This window comes from Acipenser ruthenus, chromosome 1 (genome assembly GCF_902713425.1).
Source record: "Acipenser ruthenus chromosome 1, fAciRut3.2 maternal haplotype, whole genome shotgun sequence".
NCBI lineage: Eukaryota > Metazoa > Chordata > Actinopteri > Acipenseriformes > Acipenseridae > Acipenser > Acipenser ruthenus.
The window spans coordinates 36,240,127-36,263,052 of NC_081189.1; the positions used below are offsets into that span (position 1 = coordinate 36,240,127).

Genomic DNA, 22,926 nt, shown 5'->3' on the forward strand with positions numbered 1-22,926 from the left:
ATGACACATAGTCCACAGGACCTAAAAAAGTGTGGAAAGAACCTGCACCTTAGTGTGCATGCTGTAAAGGGTAGACTGAATAGCTGCCCTTAGCACTCTGGTATAAAAAAAAAAGTCTGGGGAATCTATGACATCCGGTCAACAGTGTTCTAATGCCCTAACTGGGCAGAGGTGTGGAGCTTCCTCTCCCTGTCAGATTGGATTAAAAACCTCCACTGACATGAAAAGCAGAGATGCTTTTAGGGAGGAACACAGGGTTAGTATGGAGTGTGACCGTAGTCCTGGCCTCCATGAAAGATAGGCAGGCTTTAGCAATGGAAAATGCTTTCATTTCACCTACTCGCTTCCCGGAGGTGACTGCTAATAGGAAAACCACCCAGAAAAGATAAAGATTTCAGTTCTGTTAAATGCAGGGGCTCGAATGGTGGTTTCTTAAGCGCGCTGAGCACCACGTTCAACCAAAAGCCAGGTACAAGGTCCTTGCTAGGAGGACGCAACCTCTGAGCTCCCTATAAAAACTGTCCTGCCAGGAAGTGAGCTGCTGGGGAGACAGTCTATTTTAATATGGCAAGCTGAAATAGCTTGCTAGCAACAAGTGGACTCGCTCTCTGAACTTCTCTGCAACAGTTGAAATTATAAGGTTAAAAACATCTTTTATTAAATGACAAACAAAATGCAAACGTTTCAGTCCTTTAGACTATCATCAGTGCTTCCGAGTCAAATGAATCACAGTGCTTAAATACCTAACATCGAGGTGACAAATACCGCACATGTGCGGCCCCCCATTAAGGTAAAACAATTAGCAATTATCAATGAGCCGTTATTCAGACTTGCAATATTAGACATAAAATACAAATACTGTATATGATTGAATATTAAAAATAAAACAAAGAGCAAAAAATAGAAAAGAAAAAACTAAAAACAAGATAACAACAAGCAAAGTTCAGGGAAAAAAAGCACATTCAATAAACAATTAGAATATTCATCCAAAAATAGGACACCCAAAGGGCTATGACAAACCTTGCCTCTCTGGCCAAGGTGGGGGCACAGCTGTTATTGCAAATTCTGTGCTCGCTTCCTCAGTTCTTTCTTTGCCTGCCTTTTCTTCATTTCAGCATCTCACCATCAAGCTCCACTCTCCCATGTCCCTCACCCTTGCTGTTATCTACTGTCCACCTAAGAGCAACTCTGCTTTTATTGCAGAGTTTTCAGAATTCCTCTCCCTCGTCTGCACTTCTACTGACAAAATCCTACTCCTAGGTGACTTCAACATTCATGTTGACTTGCCTTCCTCCCCCCTAGTCACCGACTTCAACACGCTTCCGGACTGTTTTGGACTATCAATCTGTCAATGTCCCCACTCACACCCGAGGATACACCCTGGATCTGCTCATCACCAGGGGCCTTGATATCTCCAATCTCTCTGTCTCAGATCTCTCTCTCTCTGACCATTTCTTAACCACTGCTAATATTAATCTCCCTGCTCCTTCTTCCAGTACTGATACCGTTACCTCCCTCCGTCCCAAGAATCTGCTGAATCCTCTGGGGCAGCAGTGTGGAGTAATGGTTAGGGCTCTGGACTCCTGACCGGAGGGTTGTGGGTTCAATACCAGTTGGAGGTCACTGCTGCTGTACCCTTGAGCAAGGTACTTTACCTAGATTGCTCCAGTAAAAACCCAACTGTATAAATGGGTAATTGTATGTAAAAATAATGTGTAAAAAAATAAAATAATAATATAATTGTATGTAAAAATGTGATATGTTATAACAATTGTAAGTCGCCCTGGATAAGGGCGTCTGCTAAGAAATACACAACAACAACAACAACAACAACAACAACAACAACAACAACAACAACAACAACAACAACAACAACAACAACAACAACAACAACTCGGAATGTGTCCCTGAATCCCCTCTAACTGGTACTCTCCCGTCCTCAGTTGATGATGCGGTGACCCTCTACAACGCCACCCTTACTCACCCGTCACTGTGCCTCTGATCTTGCTCCTTCCATTATGCACACTCCCAACCTGTCCCTGGACTCTTGCCCGAGTTACGCTGGTACTCAAAAAACCCTAACCCTTATATAATTTCCGTCCCATCTCCAATCTCCCTTTTCTCTCAAAAACTTACGAAAGGGCTGTAGCCAGTCAGCTGATGAAACATCTCACGGATAAGAATCTGCTTGAATCTCTACAATCTGGTTTCCAGCCGCATCACAGTACTGAAACTGCTCTGCTCTGGATTGTGAATGATCTCCTGCTCAATGCTGATGCTGGTGCTCCCTCTGTGCTTGTCCTCCTTGACCTAACAGCTGCTTTTGACACCACAGATCATGACATTCTTCTTTTTTTTGTTTGTTTTATAAATTTAGTCGTTGCCAATTATTTTTAGGCTCAGCTCACCGATACCACCCCTGCGTTGAATCAGGAGGGTGAAGATGAACACACGCTGTCCTCCGAAGCGTGTGCTTTTTTTCACACTGCGGACTCATCATGCAGCCACCAAAGACCTACAGTGTCGGAGGACAACGCAGCTCTCGGGCAGCTTACAAGCAAGCCCGCAGGCGCCCGGCCAGACTACAGGGGTCGCTGGTGCGCGGTGAGCTGAGGACACCCTGGCGAACCTAAACCCTCCCCCCCGGGCGATGCTTGGCCAATTGTGCACCGTCCACGGTTGGCTGTGGAATAGCCTGGACTCAAACCGGCGACGTCCAGACTATAGAGCGTATCCTGCACTCCACGCGGAGCGCCTTTACCGGATGCACCACTCGGGAGCCCCTCTTCTTGAACGTCTTAAGACAGTATAATGGAATCTCTGGAACTTGTCTCTCCTGGATGTCCTCTTACCTATCCGGATGCATGCAGTCTGTTTTCTATGCTGGACACAGTGGCGTTGCAAACCCAGTCACTTGTGGTGTTCCCCAAGGATCTGTTCTTGGGCCCCTTCTCTTCAATATCTACATGCTTCCCTTGGGTCACCTCATCCTATGCTGACGACACCCAGCTCTACTTAAAACTCAACCCTGGAAGCCCCTCTGCCATGGTCCGGCTCTCGGCTTGCATTCAAGACAGCGGCCTGGATGTCTGCCAATTTTCTTCAGCTGAACACTAGCAAATCTGAACTCCTAGTAGGATCTAAAACTCAACTTAATAATCTAAATATAGCTGCCCTGAACCTTGGACGCTGTCTGCTACTGCCTTCTCCCGCAGTACGAAGCCTTGGTGTACTTCTTGACAGCAACCTCTCCTTTGATGCCCACATCTCCTCCATGGTCAAATCTTCCTTCTACCATCTTCGAAACATCTCCATAGTCCGTCCCTACCTTTCCCTCCTGTATGCGGAGATACTTTGTCATGCATTTGTCTCCTCTCGACTCGACTACTGCAACTCTCTATATGGTGGTCTCCCGGCACGCACCACAAACCAACTGCAACTAGTTTAGAATGTCGCTGCCAGGATCCTTACCATCTTGCCCAGCTGCACTGCAGTTTGAAATACAGTGTTGCACATCTATAAAGTGTCTCTCTATTGGGGATTTTAGATCACCTCTACGAATAGCACTTTTGTGTTCGTTAATATGTATCCGAAGCTGTCGATTGGTCTTTCTGACGTATTGCAAATTACATGGGCATGAGAGAAGGTACATTACATTAACCGAACCACAAGTAATTAATTGCTTAATGTGGTATTGTTTGTGAGTTACTGAACTAATACACGTGTCAGTCTTTTTGGCATTTTCACTAGCCGCACAATTGCGGCAGGGGAAAAAAACAATAGACCCATCCAAAGTGCCAGATCTGTTCTTACTAGCATATGTATCGGCATGTACCAAAGTATCTCTCAAGTTCCTTCCCCTAGAATATATAAACAGCGGCAAGGTATTACAAATATTTTTACCAGTAGAAATAGTTGCCAGGTAGACCTTAAGACTAGAGAGAGATTTCCCCTCATTGAAAGGGTCCTGCAAAAATTGCAGCATGGCTGCCATGGGGCAAGTGAAGAGGTCCAGCCTACGAGACAGACACCAATTCTGGAAAACTCCCCATTTAAACCCGTACTGTAAATGTGTAGAAGTGGCCCTGGCCAAACCTACAGCTACAGGCTCACTGGGTCGGGATGCCACAGGGTCTCCCGTGCCTGGCTGAGCAGGTCGCGACCAGTGCCAAGAACCAGTCTCTCCTGGGCCAATTCGGGGCTACCAGGAACACCCAAAACCATTCTTGTCTGATTTTTTCCAGGCACAGTGGTAGCAACGCCAGCAGTGGGAAGGCATAAAGCAGCGGGTGCATTTGTGTAAGACTGACTATGTTAAAGAAAAAACATTCGTTGACATTGGTGTTTTGTAATTGTAACTGAACTGTACCCTGTTAACACCGCCCATGCAACAGTGGAAATGAATTATATACTGTGGTTACTTAGTTAAGCCCTGCCACGCAGCATTTGACAGGCTGCACAAAATGTGACAATAAGCAGGATTTTTTTAGATGATATTAAGACAGGTAATTTTTCAAAGAACCTGTGGCGCATGGCGAGTGGTGTAATACAGGGAATCCCCCATAACAGCCCCCTTGCGGTATTATTAAAATGAAGTTGTGCTCTCGCCCAGCCCTTGATACAGCCCTGCCAAGGAGGCTTCCGCCATTTGCCGACCACTGCTATACACCATGGGAGATTGACTGACTGCCTCGTATTCGATGTTGGTATCCCAGGCAGTGCTTGACTGGTTTTAATCTTAACTTTCCTCTAGGTGTCAGTTTGCTACAATGGGTGGCTATTCTTCAGGTTCTCTGCCAGTGTCCTCTGAGATCCTTCAGGGTTCAGTCCTAGCTCCCCTTCTTTTCAGTATTTACGTGCTCTCTCTTGGGCAGGTAATCCAGAAACATAATGCAGGTTTTGATTTCTATGCCGATGATTTATTTATCTTTTAATCCTTCTAACAAACACACCTCTTCTGCTCTTTCCCCGTCTTAGTGATATTGTCCTGGATGAGTAATACCTTTCTCCAGCTAAATTCAGTCACAAATGAAGTTATGCTGATTGGATCCAGACATGTTAAGAAAATACTTTTATTTTTCACTGTCCTTTGATGACAATCAACTTTAACTTTAAAATCTGCAGCAAGCAATCTTGGAGTTATCTTTGATCCTGAACTCTCTTTTGTCTCTCACATCCGTGCGATTACCTATTTTCAGTTTAGGAATATTTCTAGAATTCGGCCCATGCTATCTCAAAAGGATGCAGACACCCTGATCCACACTTCTGTCTCTTCCAGGACTGATTATTCTATCTCTTTATAGGCCTTCCCGATTCTACCATTTCACAATTTCAACTCTGCTGGGTGCCTCCTAACACAAACTAAACAAAGACAGCACATTAGCCCTGTCTTGGCTTCCTTACATTGGCTGCCTGTTAAGCAGATAACTGATTTTAAAAGTCCTACTTCTGACCTATAAAGCTTGTAAGGAACTTAGCCCTGATTACATCTGTAAGCTGGTGAAGCTGTTCACTCTCAGGTCTCTGAGCTTTTTCTAATCATGCTCCCAGACTGGAATTCGCTCTCCCTGAGAGTATTCGCCTTTTAATTTTTAAAAGCAGGTTAAAAACAAACCTTTTTGATTTGGCTTATTCTTAATTGTTCAGCGCTTTGTGATAACTTTGTTATGAAAGGTGCTATATAAAAAAAACAATTGTATTATATATTAAAGTATTACCAAAGCATACATGATACATTCAATTGGCTTAGTTAGGGGTTACTAGTTTTAAAACAGACTTGTCTTTTATCCAAATACGTAGTTTTTAATTCATTTGCGCTACTGATCAGATGTTTTGTAGACATCACAAGTGACACTGTAAATTAACCAGGAGGCAAGGTGTTTCTTATGACATACTGTAAAGTATTGTATAAATGCATTCCATGGAATTTGTCTCAACTAGCAAAATAATGGATTATTCTTTTTGCACGATACGCAGACACACAAATATGTTTACATTTTTTTGATGTTGGATGTCTGCAGTCTAAGATGCACGGGTTCTGGGAGGCTGCAGGTGCACAAAGTACAAGCTTTATGAATAGTTTTGCTTGCCAGTTTAAGCTGCATGTTTCAAGTTAGGATTTTCCAAAGTATCCTAAACTCACTTCAAAAAAGCAGCAGGATAAGAAATAATTGGAATTCAGTTTGGAGGCTCAGTGACAGAATAGCATTTAAAATTATGCCACGCCTAATTTTTGGGGACTACCCGGCAGTAGTGAGACATGAGAAAGTTAAGTGCCTCGCCCTGAACAGTTCTGCACATCTTGGATGGGATCCAGAATATTCATTCTCCCAGCCCTCAGCAGTTATTTGAGTGGTAGACATTCCATATGGTAGCTTAACCCTTCGCGGTCCATTTATTCAGCGCCTGTCAGACACATCAGGTCCAATTTATTTTCACACGCACTGTTTATTTTACATGCCCTGTTTAAAAGTAATTTTATTCCTAGTAAAACAGGTTTAAAGGCACTGCATATCAACAGGACACTCAGTACTGCATCTCCAGTCCCGCCCCTCCTTGTTCGCTGTATTTTTCACATACCAGCAGTGCAGAGTAGTGGTTAGGGCTCTGGACTCTTGACCGGAGGGTCGTGGGTTCAATCCCAGGTGAGGGACACTGTTGCTGTACCCTTGAGCAAGGTACTTTACCTAGATTGCTCCAGTAAAAACCCAACTGTATAAATGGGTAATTGTATGTAAAAGATAATGTGTAAAAAATAATGTGTAAAAAATAATATAATTGTATGTAAAAATAATGTGATATCTAGTAACAATTGTAAGTCACCCTGGATAAGGGCGTCTGCTAAGAAATAAAAAATAATAGTAGTGCATGCTGATAAATCATCTCCTGATCACTCGTTTTATCACCAAACTCCTCAATAATGCTGTCCAAGTCATTATTTGATTAACTACAACATCTCAAAAAGCTTGGCAAATGTCTGTGATATTCTTTAAGCGCTGGATGTGGAAGCAGCTAACTTGTTTGTTTATGTCCGTGTTATGCCTGTGGTGAAGGGACTATGTGTATTGCTCAGATCCGCCTACTTTTTTTTTTTCAGCTTCTCTCGGCTTCTACCGGTCTCACTCAGCCATTGAAAGGTTTTCTCTGCTTTTTCCGGAGAAAAACTACTTTCTGATGATGTCGGACAGGGTCCGACATCGGACCGGAAAGGAACAATTGTAATGTCGGACCTGGTCCGACATAGGACCGCAAAGGGTTAATGGGTCAGACTCTTTTGTATCAGTGTCATCTGGTCTGCAGCACGAGAACAGCACAAGAGCTGTTTATGTAACAAAAATATCTTCAGTTTCTTTTGTTTTATTTGTTTGTTTAAATGATCATCTGAAGAGCAATAAAGTCAGAAATCTGTTTGGTGTGTCTGTGGTAATTTCTAAACAACAACATTCCATAACTAAGCTATACACCTGCATTAATGTCTTTACAATCCCACATGTGAGCACTGCATAGTGCTGGGAAAAATATTAAAACATAGATTTGTGAATGGATGTGAATTTTGGCATTGGAATGTGAGAAACTGTCCCAGCACCAATGCAAAATGAATGAGTTAGCTGACCTCTGACTTGCTGCTCCAGACTCAGTATGACGGCCACGGCCTGGTGGAGGATGAGTAGCTTGGTCTGCGGCTTGTCGCTCTTCAGGTGCAGTTGCACCATGCGCCCCAGCTCCTTGAAGGCCTCGTTGATGTCACGCACGCGCAGGCGCTCCCGGGCGTTATTGGCCATTCTCCGCTCCTTCTCCCGCTCGATCTTTTGCTCTGGGGATAGGTCCTCGTCATCATTATTGCTGCAGAAACACAAAAGTGGCCCATGCTTATCATGTGCTGCACAATGGGTGTTAAAATATCCCGATTAGCCTTTGAATCTATTGGTTATAATAAAAAAATATACCCAATCTCTCTTCCTCTTTAAGGTATTTTTTTTATTATTAACCTTACATTTAAAGAGTAATGAGCTTCAAACAACAACCATAAAACAGTAAGAAAATGTAAAAAAATAAATAATAATAATAAAAAATAATAATAATAATAATAATAATAATAATAATAATAATAATCCATCCATCCATCATCATTAACCGCTTACTCCTTTATAATAATAATAATAAAACAAATTAACTTACATTTGAAGTTACTTACCCTTAAGTCATTTTTACTTGGTACTCAGCGCCACCTGGTGGCCAAATCCTGTTTTTAAAACAATTCCACTGGTTGCCCATAAAGGGAAGTAAAAGCATTAAGCGGTGGAGACCTCTATACATACTGTATAAACAGTAAAACAGACTGAAATTGTGCTCCCCAAGTAAATCAGACACAATACATCAATAGATTCATCATAACAAAATATGAAGTTACATTTATCAAATTAAGCATCCAGGTAACAATATAAACCATTCCAAGACACACTGCCAATAGGAGTTTATCCTGGAAAGACTGCACTTTGGAAATGTGAAACATATTTTAACTACATTCATGTGTGAAGGACAGCTGAAACCAGGCACAAAGCCACAGAGAACTGTGGTATAACCCATGTATTGGAAGCTACGGGCAGATTTAAGAATGTACCTGTTTTAGTTTTAGTCATGTAAATACACATGGACTTTAAGTGACACACATTGTATATAGTCTACTGTCTAATCTCAAACCAATATGTGTTTATATATTTTTTTATCAACAAATGTATATCTTTAAATAGCAGTCCTTGCATTTAAATTTGCATGAAATCTCCCTGAATTATCAAAACCGAAATTGATCTACCACTATATACAGGAGCAGTTACCTGTGCCTTGATGTCTCTAGTTTTAGATGACATAGTGGAATCTATGTAATTTATCGCAGTATTTTTTTTATAGCCTCTCAAGGACTGAAGAATGTGTGTTTTGTGTGTTAATGTGGAAACTGGTTGGGATTTACCAAGTATGAATGTAGCTGTCCCTCAAAACACACTGCTCACTTCATCAGTCCAACCAAGGAATAAATGAAGCAAACACTTTTGTTACGGTTACCTGTTAATTGATTTGATATCCTTCTTGTCCTCCTCAATTTTCTTCTCATCCAGGGATTTGGTATCCTGGTTTTCGTCCCCCTCATCTTCAGATTTGATCTCCGAGCTTACCGATGATACGCTGTGTCCCTGGAGCCCACCTGAGAGAGCTAACAAAGGAGAGATGTTACCCTGCCATCGCTTACAACCTTTCATCCTTAAGACATGGACTACTGCAGAAAAATGTAACTACAGAGAGAGGCAGCTATACCTAAATATACTATTCAATAATGTAAAATTATAAAAGTAGCTTAGAAGTTGGCAATGGAAAGAAATAGTTTTAAATATATTAGAGGTTTTGTCTGGCTAAGTACACAGCAGCGCTTTCTTTTTTTCTTTTTAAATAATACTGACATTCAAAGCAGTGAAACATGGTGCTGTTGCAGTCCACAGACACATGAGTGGATTTTTATCCTTGAAGAAGGAAAATGTCAAACAAAATTAAAACAAACAGTTGAGTGAACCCCCAAATGAAAAGGGATTTATTTATATTATAAAGCCCTGCCAACGGAAATCTTGCACACAGTGTATCTTCATCTTATTGGGTGCCCAGATTGGAATAGAATGGCGCAGAACAGAAGCTGCTATTAGTTTTAGCACAATAGAATGTTTAATTTTGAGCTGGGCAGCACCCTCCCCCATTTCATATAGAAGACTGTCCCAAATCTGCACAAGAGAACACTGCCCCTTTGTTCATGCTCTGCTTCAGTTTGCTAGTGCTACACTCCTATGAATAAAAGAACAACTTCTATAATGTCTCTAGTTGATAAGCAAACTAATGTAATGGAAATATGCAGTTTACTGTTGTCTGTAACCATATATATATATATATATATATATATATATATATATATATATATATATATATATATATATATATATATATATATATACATACATATATATATATATATATATATATATATATATATATATATATATATATATACATACAGTGCCTTGCAAAAGTATTCAGACCCCTGACCAATTCTCTCATATTACTGAATTACAAATGGTACATTGACATTTCGTTCTGTTTGATATTTTATTTTAAAACACTGAAACTCAAAATCAATTATTGTAAGGTGACATCGGTTTTATGTTGGGAAATATTTTTAAGAAAAATAATAAAATGAAATATCTTGCTTGCATAAGTATTCAACCCCTGTGCTGTGGAAGCTCCCAGTTTATACCGATGAAAGAAATTGCCCTAACGAGGACACAATTACCTTACCATTGGCCTCCACCTGTGAACCATTAAAGTTGCTGTCACATTTTCTGGATAAAAACCCCACTGTTGAAGGATCATTGGTCAGGCTGTTAATCTGAAGGAAAATGAAGACCAAAGAGCATTCTACAGAAGTTAGAGATAAAGTAATACAAATGCATAGATTAGGGAAAGGGTACAAAATAATATCCAAGTGTTTGGATATCCCAGTGAGCACAGTTGGATCAATAATCAGGAAGTGGAAGCTGCATCACACCACCCAGGCACTGCCAAGAAAAGGCCGTCCCTCAAAACTCAGTGCTCAAACAAGAAGGAGACTTGTGAAAGAGCCACAGAGAGGCCAACAATCACTTTGAAGGACCTACAGAGTTCAGTGGCTGGGAGTGGAGTAATGGTGCACCAGTCAACCATATCAAGAGCTCTGCATAACACTGACCTGTATGGGAGGGTGGCAAGAAAGAAGCCATTACTCAAAAAGTACCATCTGAAAGCACGTCTGGAGTTTGCCAGAAAGCATGAGAGTGACCCAGCTGCGATGTGGGAAACGGTTTTGTGGTCAGATGAGACCAAGATAGAGCTTTTTGGCCAAAACTCAAAGCGCTATGTGTGGCGCAAACCTAACACTGCCCATGCCTCAAGACACACCATCCCTACAGTGAAGTATGGTGGTGGCAGCATCATGCTGTGGGGATGCTTCTCATCAGCAGGGACTGGGCATCTTGTTAAAATTGAAGGAAGAATGGATGGAGCAAAATACAGGGAAATACTGCAAGAGAACCTGCTTCAGTCCAGAAAAATAAACTGAAGCTTGGGAGGAAATTCACCTTTCAGCAGGACAATGATCCCAAGCACAAGGCCAAAGCAACATTGGAGTGGCTCAAGAACAAAAAGGTGAATGTCCTACAGTAGCCCAGTCAAAGTCCTGATCTCAATCCCATTGAGAATCTGTGGCACTATTTGAAAATTGCGGTCCACAAGCGTCGTCCAACCAACCTGAACAACCTGGAGCAAATCTGCCAAGAAGAATGGGCCAAAATCACTCTGACACTGTCTGCAAAGCTGGTACATACTTACCCCAAGACTTAAAGCTGTTATTGCAGCGAAAGGTGGCTCTACCAAATATTAATGTGTGGGGGTTGAATACTTATGCAAGCAAGATATTTCAGTTTTTTTATTTTTCTTAAAAATATTTCCCAACATAAAACCAATGTCACCTTACAATAAATGATTTTGAGTTTCAGTATTTTAAAATAAAATATCAAACAGAACGAAATTTCAATGTACCATTTGTAATTCAGTAATATGAGAGAATTGGTCAGGGGTCTGAATACTTTTGCAAGGCACTGTATATACATATACATACACACACACACACACACACACAAAACAGCAGCAAAATGTAAGCAACACACTGTTGAGTTTGTACTTGAACCAAAATAAAATTCACTGTGTATCTTGTATATATCCCTGTATACTGTATCATGCAACATTTCATGATTTTCCTGTGTGCAGTATAGTGCTAAAACCTGGATGTTTCCAAAAATACAATATGTTTGCTGTATCATCAGCTTAAAAGTACAAATTTGATTCCCACAAATAAAAAATAAAAAATTGACCTGAATTAAACCGGAACAAATGTTTTCTTATGGAGAGTATGGACAGAGAATGGGAATAAGCCTAAGAATGTAGAACTAGCTTCACTAAGCCACAAACCTCACAAACTGTGCTTTGTACTGATGCAACGTATCATGTAGCAGTACTTACCCCTGTAAGGATCTGCAGTCTGGTTTAATTCAGGCGAAGTTGCTGACTGCACTGGGAGCTGCGGGACTGGCACTTGGTTTGGCACAATTGTGCCACGTAATCCCACGCCATCCTCACGATGAGCTCCCACCTAGAACAAAGAAACTGGTCACAAAGGGTCTTCGTTTTTTGCCTACCAAATACAAATCCGTAGTTTGTAACACACCAGTATTAACATAAATCAGGTTACACAAGTTGTATATTAATTTTGGAGCAAAGCAAATAATAAAGTTGCTTCATTTGTGGACTTAAAAATCCAGTATAAGGATTTCTAATACAACCTTATCTGAAACATTATTTAAAAAAAAAAAAGTGTGCTGTCTTAATTAAGATAATTATTCCTACTGTAGACAAATAACATAAATCTATCATCCAGGGAAAACAATGAACATTTGCAAAAAAACAAACCACAGTAGAAACCAGTATGTTTGTTTTAAACTTGCACTTTATCAATATACCAAAAGCTTCAGCTACCCAATTTTTTTAAAAATATATTTAAGTTTCCAAGTGTAATTCATTTTACAGAATGTATTCCTATAGTTCGGGGGCAACTCTGAAGCAATGCTGGAGTTCAACTCTAGAGGGCACTGTCCCCCACAAAAATCACAACAGGAAGACAGGCTATTTTACTTGAACATCATCTAGCAGTTACAAACATGGCAAAGCTGCTCAGGCAGGTAAAACAGAAAATGATCTCCCAGGGTGCCTCAGAGTGCACTGATTCACATCCATCTGTCTTCTATCATGTCCGCCAAAAGAACTGACAATTATCTTAATGCCCATATGCTTAATTGTTGGCTTCCGAATTCCCCTGTCGATATCGGAGATCCCGCAGGAATTCTGATTTGGCACAAGATTTTAATTTTAGGGATACAAATCTAGGACCTGCCATGTTTTCTGTAATGCCAGCTAAGCCTTTGACAGCACAGGCTGAGATGTCACATGATGCTTCCCCACTTGATGCAAATATCATAAAATGTCGACTGGCTTTGCTAAAGCTTGGAGCTCGAGCAAAACCAGTGTTTGTTTTCTGACTTTCATCCGTGTGCAGCTTCCAAATTCAAAATGGCACCATTCTGGCTAAGGATACAAGGACTAGTATTTAATAAATGTTTTATATTTAAAAACAAAACTAAATTAATATCACAATGCAAGCTCACAATAAAGGCACACTGGGAATATTGTTTCAAGTGTACCTTGTCTTTCTTGCCACTGTTAATCAGGGACGTAGGTTTTCAAATTTCAAATGATTGCTTTAGAATTGATTATGCAGCACAGAGTTGAATAGTTTCTGGGTCAATAACCGGTACTGTATCTTGTAGCATACTGTGTAACAACAAATACTTAATATACCAATCAATCAATCTATCTATCTCTCTCTCAAATCACCTTCTTAAACTGTATACATTTTTTTTCAAATGTATTTAAAAAAGAAATACACTAAAATACCACCACCACAATGCTAAATCAGTCGTAATCCAAGAAAGTTGCTGAAACATTTTTTAAATTATTTTTTTTGTTTCACATGGAGGGCCATGTCAAAATTGGGAATCATTCTGATTTTTCAAATTGTAACATACATAACAACGACAGGAGTTAAACTGTATATAACAGAATACATTTTGCTTGCATAAATGTGTCACTCTTTGCCATTGACTGACTTTAACATGTATTTATTTATTTGAGATCCTGACAGAAAAATTCAAACTGAGCTCTTATTTTCCAACCTCTTTCATTATTCCCTGAAGAACTCATACTACCAGTACTGGTAAACCATTCCCACATACAAAAGGATAATACAGGTTAGGGGCACAGACTATGGTCTGCAATATTTATATGCTCCAGAACACATTTATAAAACAGCCCCCTACTCTGTACATGAATGTCTCTGAGAAAAAACTCTCTCAAGAGACTATTTCGGGGTTTTGTAAAACCTAATAACGAGACAAAAAACAAGTCTCAAGACTTTCAGCCAGAAGTTACCAATTAAATGTAGCATGACAGACTGAAGTTACCATTTGGGCACAACCAAGTCAAATTCTGACATTTACACAATTTAACTGCATGTTTTACAGCTTGACATTACAAAGCTGGTTAAAAATGATTAAATACGATAACAAATGGCATATTCTGCAAGCAAATTTTGTAAAATTTTAATGCAAAGTGTCTTGTTCTGATGAGATATTTTCAGGTATTGCTAAAAAATATTACTTTGTTATGTTAAAACATGCTCAATGACATGTTTTCCAGTTGCGTAGATCTTTTATTATTACAGTGGATAACTTGCCCAAGAGAATTATGGTTGTGTCAGCATTTATCTAATAGATGATTTTGAAAACTATTATGATTTGTGAAATTAATGAAGTCAAGCTTGCGTTGAGTTCATAGAACTCTCCCAAGTACGATTTTAATAAATATGTCACTTGACACTAATGGCCTCTAACTGCACACATTATCTTTCAAAGTGACCCCCTATCAGGCCTAACTGGAACGTATTCTCTTTTAGACTTAAATCTGACAATTGTTTCCATATGTCTCATCGCCATTCCTATAAATTACTGTAAATGCAGAAGAAGAATATTAATACTAACTAGGAGGACATGGACGTGACAGCAACTGAGCTTACATCAGAGCCTTTAATAGCACGAGTAACAGCAATAGACCATTTAACTAACAGAAATACACGTCATGGAAGACTCAAATTAGCACTACACTACCAAAGGAAAATAGATGACTGCAGAAATAAGAACTGAAAGAAACCAAATACTGCTCTTGTATTCATCTTGCTTTGTCATTTGACTAAATGAAACTTATTCTGAACCCAGTCTGTGGGTGGATACTTAGAGAAGAGAGATCACAGATGGAAATAATACCAAAAGGAGAGCTTTCAGTTCTCTGTTTTGAACGATCATGAAGTTTCTATTCAAATAGTAGTATTTTAATGTGCCCAAAGCAACTGACATTTTTTAAATTACCTTGTGTCTGAGCAAACATCTACAGGAGGTGCCAGCCAAGTTTTTAACATTTGTAAGCATTTTCTTTTGTATGGAGAGTATGACCACTGAGTTTGGCCAGATGAATGCCAATTAGCTGTGGTTGGTTAATCTCATGATTGGGGAATAGATAACTGCCCAATAGGAGAAAAGTGTAAATTAAATATTTTTCAACCACAACACTAGGGAATCGAACTAAAAAGCAGTAAATCTTTAAAACACTGCAGACCTGCAAGGTCTAAGAAAAATAATCCAGCAAACCAGGGGTGCGTTCAATAGACAGAGCGCTCCAGAGCGTTCAGTGGCGCTTTCAACTGAATGACCTGCACGCCGAGAGCACTACATAACAGTAGCATGTCAAGCTCAGAGCTGCCTCGTTGGAGGTTCAAAATAGCCGACCTGCATTATCAGTGCAGTGACTGCAAACTGATTTTTTCAAATATGAATTAGTATGACCAACATGTGTGATAAGTAATATTTTTGTTGTCATTTTAGCTTTTTAAAACTGATTATGGTATTTTTTTTAAAGTGACGATTGTATTAGAAAAGGAAACATGGACTATAAATAACTTGACAAATCTGACTCATGCCTCAAGATGTTAAACCAAAACAAGTGTCAGTAACTTTATTACAAAAATACAGTAGTAGTAGTAATTCAATTTAAAAATTGCAAAACTAGCTTAAAGCAACTGTTTTAATACACATAGATTTCTTGCTATTGTGAAACTGTTCGCTCCTAACAGACCGTTCAATAACTGCTAACATGTTACAGGGCCCCACGAGAGAGCAATCTGCTTACTGAACGCACCCCAGATAAAAGGGCCTGGTCTTGGATATGCCCTGCAACTTTTGTATGGATTATTTCTACATATAACTATGAAACTACTAATTAGTTGTAGTAGAGTTAAAAGACCAGACAGTACAGTATGCGAGTCATTTTTTATATCCAAAAATTCAGTAACTTTTTAACCTTTTAAATCTTTTTTAATACAAAAATAGGTTATACATTAATACACAGAAATATGTAACCTCATACTGCCTCACACAAAGGCATATTTTATCAGAGAAGTCTGGACATAAGGAAAGGTTATAGTTGGGGGTCACAGCGCAGTGCTGGTGTTGCATACTATTTCCTTGTTGTGGTGCGAGACAGGAAGTTTCATTTGGCTAAAATAATTCTCTCTGAACTTTGCCAACTGCTGTAATCATTGTTCTCCGACCATATTCTGAGGGGAAGAAAAGATCTGGGGACTGTCTTTCCCACAGAATAACAGCTGCTTATAATTATGAACACTCTTTATGTGCAGATGTAGCTTCTTTAGATGTTAATTCAATTAAGAAAGGAACCTCAAACTCTTTATTGTGCTTTTAAATTGGGATTGGATGCTGGGTGAGAGTCTGTTTGATAGATGTTTTGGCACTTTTGCCAGTCAATATAGTATCTCATCTTGGGTGGTGGCAATGCAGTTAAAATTCTTGCCTTTATAAAAGTTAGTCAACTCAAGCTTAAGCCCATCCACTTGTATTGATGGCTTTTTTAAATTTTATTTTTGTATAGATTTTGTTTAGGTTAGCAATGCTTAAATCACCCAGCTGGTGGTCTCATTCTGAGTAATAGCAAATGCATACTGAAATCATATTTAAAAGGTATATCAAAACTATAATGGAAACTTTGAGTAAAAGCATATTTTAAGTAGAGTTAAACTTTCTGGGGTAGTACGGTATTGTCTGTCTGCCTGCCTGCATTTCTGATGTGCGGATACAGTTAACATCAGACCATCCGAGTTAATCTGTGTGGATAAATTGGACCCAAATCCATTAATCTGCTTTTCAACAAGTAGCACAGCATATCAACAAATAAAACCTGTACCTCTTACATCCAAGTTGCTTTTATGAAGATATCACATTTTTATCACTGGTAATATGCAACCACAAGCTGCCGTTTTCCCCTGTGCCCAAAAGAAAGGTTTGTTGTAAAAAAAAAAAAAAATGTTTAAAACATTTAACATTTCTATACCGAAACTGGTATACAGCAGTTTGTATATTTAAAGTATACACCCCGTAGTGGCCTGAGGTCAGTGATGCCTACCTTCGAAATGTTTCTAGACTACTTCCCCAGCAGAGTCCACAATTACAGTAAAGCAGGCAGATACAAAGTGCCCCTTTTAAGCAGCATCCATGCCTTTTAACTACAGCTATGGCCAAAAGTTTTGCATCACCCTATAGAGTGAACTAATTTTGCTTCATAAAGTCAAATGAAACCTGCTGAATAATGTTACGTTAACATATTGAATTACGTACCGCTTTGTAGTTTTTCATATACTTGAAAATGTACATTTTCTTCGAAATCTAACTGTATTATTATGGCTTCCGGTAGACTTTTCATTTTGTAGTTTCTTTGATTACATGATGTTAAATAACAGATCTAAATTATGTTCAGTAATTATGTCTCAATCCTGTGATGCAAAACTTTTGTCCATAGCTGTACATTATTTTTCATATGAACACTGACTAGCCATTATTAGACTGTTATTAAGTAAACATTACTATCAAAAAGATGTGTGGGTTAGAGATTCTTGAGGTGAAAGGTAATGCAATTGTTGAATAAAGGAACATACTTTTAAAAAATTCCGCTTTAATGTGGGCAGCAGTGTGGAGCAGTGGTTAGGGCTCTGGACTCTTGACTGGAGGGTCGTGGGTTCAATCCCAGGTGGGGGACACTGCTGCTGTACCCTTCAGCAAGGTACTTTACCTAGATTGCTCCAGTATAAACCCAACTGTATAAATGGGTAATTGTACGTAAAAATAATGTGATATCTTGTAACAATTGTAAGTCGCCCTGGATAAGGGCATCGGCTAAGAACTAAATAATGATTTAGAAATGTACTTTAAAAAACACAGTAATTTGTGCGTAGTTCGGAATTTTATTTTGCACAACAAATATACACTTATACAGCAATAGTTGACTTTAAATTTTACTTTAATTCAACAATGTTGAAAAATGCATGACAACGATCTATTTTCAGCTCCACTAGCCTGTTCTTATCCCACCTCCTACAGTTTTCAACTTTTCAGATTTTGTTACATTGGCTTTTTCTTTTTTTTGGTTGACTCATAACAAGGGTGAAAAAAATCTGCTTCTGTTAGTATCTGATATAAGTTTAGTTCTGCTTTTTAAAAGCCACGGATCGAATGGCTTATGACCACAATCTGGGCTGTAGAAGATTTATCGTAGCTTAAGAGTCTATTTATTAAAAAGGAGCCTGAATTTTAAAAGGTATTACTGAATCTTTTTTTAAGCTGTAATGTTACAATCTCCCTTTCTAATAGGCTGCATGTCAATTTAACCTGCTTATAAGAACATTTAGCAAAACGGGGCAGTAATAACTGCTTAAAGATTAGTCCATGATACTGGCACCTAATGAGGAGGCAAAAGGGGATAATGAATCTCCAATGGGTATTTGTTTGAGGCTCTCTTAAGGCTGGATTGGTTAGAGACTGGGACTCTAAAATCATTATATTTGAAATGATGTGTATTAGTGAAAGATTTTAAAGGAAGAAAAAGCCCAGGCTTGCACTCTACTCCAGATTTTATTTTACATACATATAATGAATTGGAATACCAGCAGCCTTTTCCGAAACTGCAGAAAATGGAGGCAGTCACATGCTGCTTTTCCACTTGTTCCCCTCAAGCACCTGCTTTCGCAATGACCTCAGCTTCTCATCTCCAGACTTAAGGCATTTAACTAAGCAGCTTTCCAAACAAAATCCAGCTGTTTCTCATCTTGACTTGTTCTGGGGGTGGGGGTTGGGATATGCATGCCCAAGGGAACTCTACCAGGTGACCACTTCCCACAAGATATTCCCAGCAGCCCTTTATCTAGTAACAATCCATACAATGTGCAGAAGAACAGAAAGCACCCCCTAAGGTTATATGTTTTGTATATGCTGTTGTGGCATATACATTTCTGTATGTTGACATAAGGGTTCCAAATGCGGTATACTTTCAATGGATAACCTTACAAGTGAATCATAGAAGACATTTACAGTGATAGGCTATTGATTCTGTAAGTTCAGCTGTTAAATAAGAAAATCAAACTGCTCTCATGTGTTACAGCCATTCTTCAAAACTAATTTATAAAAATATATGAAATTGGCATTTACATGGATCTCTCCTTGTTATTTTTCCCCTCAGTATCGGAGGTCAAGATGAAGCAGTCTAATTAGAAAAAGTAGGTCTGGACCAATGACAAGTTTCTCACGCTGTTGCTGTCTGAGTGCATGACCAGCAATCTGACGAATATCTGAGTGTGTCTTTAAAGTCACAATTTCTTTGTTGCATTAACCTTAAAAACCCTTGCTTTGCTACAACAGAAAGCACAATTTATATACAGTAGGGTGGTAGAACCTATCAAATTAAACTGATTTTACAGAAAAATGCATTTCTAGGCTTATATGTAATGCACTGTATGTGGAACAACATTTCATTATAATCTAAAACATACGATAAAGGGTAACCTGAATGAATCTGTAATTTATAAAGCCAAGCGAGATGACAGTGGAGACTTCAAGTTTAGATATATGAAACAGTCTGACAAGGAAAACAAACACATAACTGGTGTTTTAACTATTTATTTTGATTTGTATATATACTAATTCAATGTTTTATAAGGATGACATAACTAAATTACTTCACTTTCCTCTCTCTATTTCTAGAAATGGAAAAAACAATGAGTCAGTATCCAGTTTTAATCAAAATGGAAGACTTTTTGGTAGTTTAAGGGGTAGTGAAAGCACCAGATCACAAAGAATCTTGCAGGTTCTGCACTGGTTCTTGTGGCTGCTATACATTTATTCACCTGATTTTTAATCCTCAGCGCTGAGCATTAATGTAGATGACTGTAAAGTCATCACATCATGCACAGTGTTCAATGATACAGTACTCTACTAAGCACGAAATGAGACTTGAGTTTTGTGTGCTACACAAACACAATTTCACATGGAGAGAATTTGTCAACTGTATTTAAAGTAAAATATTTAACAAAAAACAAACAAAAAAATTGTTTATTGAATTCCAGCAAGCAAGAGGAAAATGTGATAATAGATCTAGTGCACATATATATTTTTTTTTTAAGAGTCTACAGACATTTTTTTCTATAACAAAGTCTGAACTATTGTATAGCTTTAATATAGGCCCCCTGAACATCTGCAGTCACAGTAAAGTCTGCCATTTGAAGACTAGAAATGAAAGACCAGTACAAGTTTTATACTGGTTGGTGTAATTCAAGAAGAAACACATTCTCTGCACCCAATCTCAGCTATCACCTCTGACACCGCATCACAATCTCAATTGCTTTAAAAATAACTGGAATCACTGGTTCCTTGAGTCCTGCCCATTAGTGCTGGTCCATTACATTGGCATCCTCTCAAATGAAAGAAATGCATGTGATAACATGTAAATAAAAACACAAGGATGTTGCAAAACTTTGACAATGACCAAACAGAAAGCACTGCAACATAAAAACAAAAGGGAAGGATAAAGGCCCTGAGACAGGATTAACTGTGAGGAATGACGAGAACAAAAATAAAATGGAAGAAAATTGAGAAAGAGGGTAGCTATAAGCAAGAAGCAAGAGAGATACAAACACACAGTACATGGTGTGGAAGAGCAAGACCAAACACAGTCACTGTCCTGAGTTTCATTTGAGGCAGAGGGAGAAGGTGTGGAGTGGGCAGAGTCTCCCAACACTGATCCATGTGTTTCCGCTCTCACTACCTCCCACTGATGCTTTATTTACTGCAGCTGTGCTGGAGCTTTATGGGTTGTTTCAAGTAGAAAAACCTTAAATATGGAAAAGATTACCAGCATCCTCCTTGATGTTTTGAAGCCCCCCCTCCCCCTGCCCCCATTAACAGTGTGGAACACATCAAGTGGTCAAAGGCTAGTTCTGAGACTGACTAAATACAAAATGTTATTTCCTTCATTTACTTTTCTTCCGTCTTTTACAGGGCAACTAGCAGGTACTCTGCTAAACAGATTATTTACCCTTTCAAATCAGCAATAAAAGTTGTTTATTGCTGATTTGAAAGGGTATTATTTATGTAGTTTGTGTTTTGCACATGGATGGGCGTCCTGATGGAACACCATGCTTTAATAAGAGTATTTCATTAGCTTGCCCCCCCCCCCCAAAAAAAAAATATATATATATATTGCCGAATTACAGTAAATGATTGTGAAATTACTTGAAGTAATTTAACTTGCAATTCAGGAAATGTGATAGTAAGAAATTGACATTTTTGTTTTCTTGCACCACAATTTCCTAGAGTCTGTTGTTAACAGGTGTTGTAGACAAAGGCCTTGATAAAGAACACCAACAATAATCTACTGCCCATCCACAATTAGATAGTAATTGAGAACTTCCACAGCAATGTGGTCCAGAGCATAGTTACTGTAAACCTTGAGTGCAGAAAACCTTCCACATGAAATGGTAATGCTGAAGTTAAACAGAAACCAATAGTGAAAATATTTTAAGATATATTAAAGTCCTGGCCTCATACGTAAAGATAAGAACAAGCGGCCCTTTCGTGCAACTAAGTGGTTTCTTGCAAGTCATTTTGAGACTAGGTGCACATGACAACGACTCCCTTTTTTTCTTAATGTCAGAAGTAATCTCCTGGTGTGTACAAAATAAACATGACTACCCCTATGAAACACAAGCATGCCAGGCTCTGTACAATATATAGATATATAGATATCTCTCTAGTTGATGAAAGCGCGTCAGCACATGTAATCTATTAAAATTCCTGTCTGCAGAGGGCTGACTCTTGAAGCCAAGTATTTCAGAAAATATATGTACAGTACATCCTTTCTCGTATAAGTGGCTTCCTTTAGTAAAAACTTTTTTTTTTTTTTTAAAACAGGAATTTAAACAGGTTAAAGAAAAGTAATAAAGAAGTGTATCTAGGAATATTGACTAAGGGCAGATACAATTAATTGATAAAATAGAGGCACAATAGTTCAAATTTGTATCTCTGTATCAAATCTAACCTCTTTCCCTGGTTTTCACTGGACATTTACCGTTTTCCTGTGGGGACCACAAACCACAGTTTATACCAAAATCAAATCTAAGAAAATCAGCAACTATAATCATATCCGAGATTTTTTAGACAATCACTGCATGGTTGTTGACAAGACTGATCCATTGAATTGTACGTTTTTTTTTTTTTTTTTCGGGGTTTATTGTTAGATATTTATATAACACAAGGAAGGTTTACTTTTTGTGTGTAACCTTGTAGCATTTTCACATAAATAGATCTGAAAAGTTGCTCTTCCATTGAGTAATCAGCTGTTATACAGCTGAATGGTTTCCCTTTTACTGTACATCATGAACCCATCCAGCTTAGGTCCTTACCATTAATGAATGTCTGTTCGATGAAAGGAGCCCTGTGCCATATCCGGATCCGTGTCCTCCCATTGCCCCATTGTGTGATGGTCCTATTAAACCGTGCATCTCACTGTGGCCGCTGGGCATGCCCGTGGAAGGACCTACCGCGTGGCTACGAAGCACATGAATGGCATCGTCCAGCCTTTCCAACCGGTCTTCGATGCGACTTTGCTGTAAGTGAAAACAAATTAATCTGCCACCTTCATCGCAGATAAAGCATTCAAAAGCAGGTGCCTGTATTTTGAGGGAGTAGTTAACCATGAGCAAAAGCATGTAGAACAATGTATCTAAAAAAGCCTAGGCATTGTTTTATCAAATCTCTTGTAGCAAGTTTCATAAAATTCAGGGGAGATGGGGAA

General features: G+C 38.9%; 1 protein-coding gene across 15 annotated transcripts in view; it reads right to left on the reverse strand.

Moving 5' to 3' along the window:
* The window catches only part of LOC117972799 (transcription factor 4-like), a 175,617-nt gene that overhangs the window by 7,563 nt on the left and 145,128 nt on the right, over nt 1–22,926 (reverse strand). For all 15 annotated transcript variants that reach the window (XM_059024479.1, XM_059024459.1, XM_059024482.1 and 12 more), the window contains 4 exons: nt 22,535–22,738; nt 12,091–12,220; nt 9,061–9,208; nt 7,613–7,842 (listed from right to left, as the gene is read on the reverse strand). In XM_059024479.1, coding sequence (XP_058880462.1) covers nt 7,613–7,842; nt 9,061–9,208; nt 12,091–12,220; nt 22,535–22,738 — 712 coding nt within the window. The remainder of the gene's footprint in view (nt 1–7,612; nt 7,843–9,060; nt 9,209–12,090; nt 12,221–22,534; nt 22,739–22,926) is intronic.